General features: G+C 41.3%; 1 protein-coding gene across 1 annotated transcript in view; it reads left to right on the top strand.

Moving 5' to 3' along the window:
* FAT3 (FAT atypical cadherin 3) overlaps positions 1-7,321 on the top strand; it is a 452,567-nt gene that overhangs the window by 169,284 nt on the left and 275,962 nt on the right. Inside the window, exon 3 of the mRNA XM_018558632.1 lies at positions 5,633-5,947. Coding sequence (XP_018414134.1) covers positions 5,633-5,947 — 315 coding nt within the window. The remainder of the gene's footprint in view (positions 1-5,632; positions 5,948-7,321) is intronic.

The raw sequence follows: 7,321 nt of genomic DNA, 5'->3' as shown, positions 1-7,321 counted from the left end.
GTGTGTGTGGGTGTATATATATATATATATATACACACACCCACACACATACACTTATAGGTTCAGTATTTTTGTCCCCGGGCCGTAGTCCACCAGGTCTGCACTCAGGAATGCATCTTGTTTTCCAGCTCTTGTTTGGCCGTCTTACCAATGTTGTACAACCTCCGTAAGGTAAACTACCCCTATGTAATATTACATATGTGGGTTGACATTCTCAGCTATGCTTGCAGATAAATACCTGCATGGCTGCTTTTCTTATAGAGATAAAACTGAGAGGTGGCCCTTTTCCAATATACATTGGATAAGCAGTGCCTATACAACACATTCCCTCATTCTTTTATTCCTTCTCCTTGTGTAGCCGAAACACCAGGGAGAGTACGCGCCATCTCCTAATAGGGGTAGGTATTTACAAAACTGTAATCACACTGCACAAAGATTCCAATTCAGCTGCATATTTCTTCCTAATTCATAAAGAGGAACTCACCACCTGGTTAGTCAAAATGAAATTGTTTTGTAGCCTTTAGAGGAGGCGCACAGTGCAGATAAATCTGTAAACAATCACAAAACCTTAATGAGGTAAATAGATTGCCGATTTTAACTCTTTCATGGCACTTCGAAGGTTGCCTCACATTTGTTCCTCACATATTTAGAAGGTTTAAGTCGTCCTTAAGATCCTTAAAGTTCCTTAAGATCCTTAAAGGATCCCTTAAGATAGTGGTGCACTGTTGCATGCATGCTGATGTACATTGAGGGGAATTTACTAAGACTGGAGTGAAAAAAATCTGGAGCAGCTGTGTATTGCGACCACTCTAGCTTTCATTTTGAAAGCTTTCAGAACTTAACTGAACAAAACAAAAAGAGAAGCTGATTGGTTACTATGGTCTGCTCCAGTTTCGAGAAATTCCCCACAAATAGAACCAAAGCAGACCAAAGAGCAGTTGGCCATAGTAACCAATCAGCTCCTCTTTTCATTTTGTTCAGTAAAGCTTTGACAATGAAAGATAGAAGCTGATTGGTTACCATGCACAGCTGCTCCAGATTCTGTCTGCTCCAGTTTTGATAAATGCCTCTCAATGCACATCAACGTGTATGCAACAGTGCACCACAATTTTTATTTAAAAGCTCATTCCGGGCTAATGAGTTAAGAAAAATGCTTCCACAGCTTGGAATAGAAAAACGATGCAGCTCAGACTGCAACACTGATCTCCTCCCCAACACTGTTCTCTGTAGTAGTTTATTTTTTTGCCACAAGGTGTCCTTAATTTCTCGCTTATTTAACAGTAGACTGAGGGCATACTGTGAGTTCAGAGCATTATGGGAAGTGTCACTATGTCTGCATTCACAGTATAATGATGCAGAAGGTGGTGCAGTCATCACCTCAGCTCCCAACCCCCTCCCCCTCCCCCCGCATTATTGAGGACCACCCACCCATAGACTTGAAGATCAGGAGATGAAGAGGGCCTTCCATCTCATGTATACCGCTTGAAGATATCTGCAAAAAGAAAGTATAGGAATATGAAGCATACAATACTATACTTTCCATTAATTCCTATGGAAAGGTTGTCTATTATGCCTCTATAGGAATTAATGGAATTGTATTTGCACATGCACAGAAATAGGTGCTCTTCTGGTACATGTTGTTGGTTGTTTTTCACTATATGCAAGCCTGATACAAATGTTGCCCACCACCCTGAGCTCTGAGTGGGTACTCACCCATGCTTATGGTTTATGGTGTGCTAGGACAGTATTGTTGTAAGTGCCTGCTGCACATATTGCAGTGTTATGACCAGTGTAGAGAAGATTGGTGCTAATAGTGACCGCCATAGGTGGCAGCATGCAGAACCTCAAAGATGTGAAGATGGGTCACCAGCCCTCTAAAATGCAAGATAAATATTGTTTATTGCAAATAATGTCACATAGGCCAAAATGGCCAATGTTTCAGGGCCGCGCAGGGGTCACAACATGACAAAGTATGTAAAATCTCATGGGACCACAGTCTAAAATGTAAAAAAACAAAAATGTAGAAAATAACTTAGGGTCCCGCCAAAATCTATGCTTGACCCTTATCTTAGATTCCGGTCTAGTATGGATTTTAAGGGGGGACCCCACGCAAAAAACCTGGACTAGGATTTCTCCCTTTCACATCACAAGCCTCCCACACATCAGAAGCCCCCCTTCATATCGGAGTCCTTTTTGCAGCAGCATGGCGGATTGCAGGAGATGGAGTAGGTCTGGGTGGAGGTGGACTTCTGTCCTCTTCTGAATTCTAGGGAAAGTCCAGGATGCACCCCATCTTGGTTTCGCATCATGCATTTCCATTGTTCTAGTGACTGTCTCGCCGGCACCCTAGGGTGTCATGGCACCCTGGTTGAGAAAAGCTATGCTAGAAAATGTACAGCAAGTGTGGCTGTTGGATAGTGTTTTCATGTCCTGAAACTGATTTACAATTCTTCGGTAAATACATTCGCTGTTTCAGGCCTACAACGTTAGTTGATTGTAGATTCATCCTTTAAGCTGTGAGCACTGATCTACACAACTTGCTTCGTCCTTTCTCTTCAAGAAGGAATACTGTCAACACTACTTGTATGACAACATTTATCTTGAATAGCAGCGCTCTTATGAGGAGAGCGCATCTTTCCGAAGTCTCCCCGGAGATGAGAAATAAGTAATTATTTCTACAACAAAGCTCAGCAGCTATTGTAACGTGACGTTCCATACACATCCATGACATTCCGTCATACATCACTGGTTTATGTTGCCGCAGTAAAACAGCACATCCCTTGTGTTTGCACAAGTGTAGAAGTGATTAAGCTTGGAGTATCTGTCACAGACACCTCAGAGTTATTGGTCAGGTATAGCGTGCGACAGCTGAAGCATTAATATAGTAAGCTTAGGTTACGCCACCAGAGCCTAGCTCGTAATCCCCTTTCCTTTCCCACAGACGTTGTAATATTACTGGAACACGTTTCTTTGGCTCTTTGTCTGTGTCTACTGTTTTTGGGCTTACTCCTATGTATCTGGAGTGAAGGATTTGGAATACACAGGCATCTGCTAGGCTTAAATTCCCATTGGAGGAGCAAGTGTGCGCAGGTTGAGTTTGTCCGGCTTTTCCGCTTGCTTTTTTTTATTCCTGCTCCAGCACATCAGTTTTGTAGCAGCGGCAGGCTGAAGTGTCTCATTATACCAGCCCTTCCAGCACCATCAAGAGCTCTGAAAATGTTCCCAGGGCTTGAGCAGAATACAATTTGGAAAGAGAATATGGATGGAGGTTTCTTTTGTGCTAGTGTACCGCTTGCCATCCAGCTGCAGACAATGCTAAAAAGGCTGGAACTGCCACCGTTGCTGGCCGTAGGTACAATTCTCAAAGCTTTACACAAGCACACGGATCTTAATTTTCAGCCACGTGACTGTCATTTTAAAATCTTATTGGATTCTGATTTCAGATAAAAATAACAGTCATGAAATAAGGATCCTTATCCTATTGTATTAGCTTTGTAAATTGAGCCTTATGTCTTGAATATTTACTGATAGGTCTTAAAGTACCTTAACTAAAAAAAAAAAAACATGTACCTTATTTGTGTATCACTGTGTATCTGAATTGGTGCCGACACTGTCCTTCCTTCTCTTCTTGGCATGATGACATCACACAAATCAATTGCAAAAACACTACCACACACTTGATATCCAAGGTTTGAAGTGACACTAAACACAGAAGTTACATCTTAAAAATGCATTCAAGTACCTTAACTATTAACAAAAATGTATCTTATTTGTGTATCACTCGGCTGTAGATCCTCAAATCATCTCTGAATTGGTGCCGACACTGTCCTTCCTTCTGGAGGGGGGATACTTTTTTTCCCCATGGTCCCTGTGTGTGTTGTAAAGTAGCCACTGCTTTAAACCCACTTCCGTGATGGACTACAATCTCAATACAATTTAGTAAACTAAACATGAGATTGTAGTCCATGGGAGTGAGTTTGGAGCGGTGACTACTTTACAACACACACAGGGACCATGGGGAAAAAAAGTATCCCCCCTCCAGAAGGAAGGACAGTGTCGGCACCAATTCAGAGATGATTTGAGGATCTACAGCCGAGTGATACACAAATAAGATACATTTTTGTTAATAAGTAAGGTACTTGAATGTATGTTTAGGATTTACCTCATGATTATAGCATCACTTTAACCAGAGGTATCCACCCATTATGGAGTTAGAAGAACCAAATGATGGTGAATTAAAAATAAATAAATAAATTGCTGTTAGAGTAGGTTAATAAATATATAAACTCCAGGCTAAATAAATATTGAATACTAAAAACAGAAAAATAATCAATGCAAGAGGTCTAAATACAAGATACATGTGTATTCATACGTGAGTCTTGTTGTCTTTTGTGTATTTCTTCCAGATCTGTGCAGTAACCCAGCATGAAACAACTCCTTCAAAGTGCAGGAGTTGTTTCATGCTGGATTACTGCACAGATCTGGAAGAAAGCTCCTGCACAGGTACAAAGTATACCTGTGCAGGAGCTTCCAGAAATAAAGATTACTCACTGCTGCTCTCTCTTTCTCCTTGTGTAGGGTGACTGGTCTTGTATCCGCCCCCTCCTGTAGTTTTCTGCAGGCAGTCTGTAGTGAGGGGGCTGCTGGGCCCCTCCCACAGCTTCACTCCCTGCACAGGCAATGTGCAGCATAGTAATGATGTCACCACTACTTTGACACGGTAGCATCTGGGCATGCAAAGGCATTTGGTGCACACAAAGTGGATTGCTATCCTTTGCAGCTATTGTGGAGACAATTTAAAAGAAATTTGTTTTGTGCCCAGAGTTCAGCTTTAACTATACAGACTGAGCCAGTGAGGACGATAACCAAGTAATTCAAACCAATCACATGTTTCCACATTTCAGTATTGTCAGTTGATATGTTGGTGGTTGGAGTTTACATTGTCAGTAACTCTGGCTGGATTCCATAGTTTGATTGCACAAAAACCACAGCATACATCTCACTACTTGTAGCTGCCTTGTGTCTATTTTTGCCATTTTAATATAAAGAAAATATGATCAAATTCCTATTATGTTCTTCCGGCTGTTCTGCTTCCAGCTATCCATATGAAAAATTAAATTATTGACATGTCTTGAAGGCATACTGGTAGCTAATAGGACTGGTGATATTGATGATTTTTGACAATACGCAAAGAGGGTCTTAAATTGAACAAAGGTTCAATATTGTAACAAAGGTTAAAATATTGATATGATGTATGTAATTGCTACATAAGCCAGTTCATAGTTACATGTCATTAAAAATTGCCTTTACATTTGAATCTACAGCCAGCTACAATTTTCTTAAAGCTGTAGACTGTAATACCATGTTGTACTTGTAGGTGGTGCTGTGGCTGACATGTACAACTGCAGCTCATGGTCTTGGCAGAATGGTGTTTCTCTTGGTTAGATCATTAATATTAATAAACCTGAGTTTATTTTAGAGTGTAGTTTTCCTAAAATTGTAATAGATCTATGATATATGACCATTGTATCTACCACTTTTGCAAACTAATAGTACTGACATTCTCCTGTAATGTGTTTTTTTACAAGCATGTGTATTAATTTCAGCACGCTGTTGTGTCTCTGTTTTCTAGGCATCATATACACTGCAGATGTCCTGGATAAGGAAACCACCGACTCGTACTGGCTCACCATTTATGCCACAGACCGAGGTGTTGTGCCACTCTTCTGTACCATAGAGGTTTACATCGAAGTAGAAGATGTTAATGATAACGCTCCTCTGACTACCCAGCCCATCTACTATCCCAGTGTCATGGAGAATTCACCAAAAGACGTGTCTGTGCTGCAGGTTCAGGCTGTGGACCCAGATTCTAACACCAGCGATAAACTGACCTACAGGATCACCAGTGGGAACCCCCAGAACTTCTTTGCAATCAATGCTAAAACAGGTACAAAATCAAATCCTTTATTTAAACTTCACCATTCAGGAGTAGAAACATTATAAGGTGGTTACAGGACAACAGTACAGCAAGTTAATAGTGCCATCACGCACCTTCAAAACCTCTTGAGCTCTTCTGGAGTCCTGGCATGTTCTAGTATGTGAATACCAACATTTTGAAGCAGTGCCAACAGCTGGTGTGCCCAACGTTCAACTTTTTTAATGGCCCATCACTAGTATGGTAGCTCTGGTGGCCAATAGGCAGGTGCAAAGGTATTCAGGTTATCTGTTAACACTGCCAGGGTGTGTCAATGTTTGCATATTAAAGTGCCGCAGCTCTGGGGGTAAGTTGAACAGAAGAAGTTTTATATATTTTTTATTTGTATTTAAAAATAAAAAAGTATTCCAAAGAAGTACCCTAGACTTTCATCTACATCCATGGTCAGGAGAGACCTTACAGTCTCCTGCAAATGAATTTGGGAGAGAGGAAGACAATTAAAGCAAACACATTATGCTATACAAAAACCTCATAACAAAAATGTAGTATATTGCAGCTTAGTCCTTTGATGTGATGTTTGCATCAGTTTTCTTTTTTTAGAAGTTTCTTTTTTTCCCCTCTTTAAAAAAAATAAGTCCTAGGTTGGCTACACTCAATCCACTTTATCTATGGAGAAGCAACATTGTCACCCTTGGCTGCTCCTCTGATTTGGACTACAAATGTGTCCTCCTCTCCATTTCCATTACATTAGGGGAGCTAATGGGGGATTTTTAGTTTATAGAATATATTTTAGTAGACAGATGATATTGTTTAGAGTTTATTCAAGAGGAAGTTCCAAGGATACTACATTTCTGGCAAGATTAACAGATATTTGATGTACTTAAAACATTTAATTGGCTTGAAAAAAGGAAAAACAATTTTCAAAGGCTGGCAAAAATGTCTGTGCATCTTATGGAGTGAATGTGTGAGAGCTGAGGCGGCAGGGCTGACAGTGTACCCAGGGGTGTGGAATCCCTATCACTCGGGCAGTTTCGGGCGCCAGGCGAGTAGTTTTTTTGTACATTTAGCCCTGCTCCAGACAAGCAGAGCTAAATGTGTAGTGTGGAGCCGCCACTCATTTCATACAAGTGATCTATTTAGATCACTTGTATGAAAGGAGCAGCGGCGATCCTGTTGCCCCCCCGCCGCGGTTTTTGGGATCCCCCGCTTCGCTGGGGGACCCGTGACCATAGCATAGAAGCTCACCATAGAGCCCGTAGAGCAGACGAAGAACATTCGTTCTCCGTCTGCTCTGTGTGATCACTGAGACCGTGGCGCTGTAATCACAGCGCCACCTGTCTCAGCTGTGAGGAACTACACAGTACCCTACCTTCCCTAGGTAGCAGC

This window comes from Nanorana parkeri, unplaced genomic scaffold (genome assembly GCF_000935625.1).
Source record: "Nanorana parkeri isolate BGI_ZX_2015 unplaced genomic scaffold, ASM93562v1 scaffold350, whole genome shotgun sequence".
In the NCBI taxonomy this organism is placed as follows: Eukaryota; Metazoa; Chordata; class Amphibia; order Anura; family Dicroglossidae; genus Nanorana; species Nanorana parkeri.
This window is presented reverse-complemented; position numbering and strand designations above follow the sequence as displayed.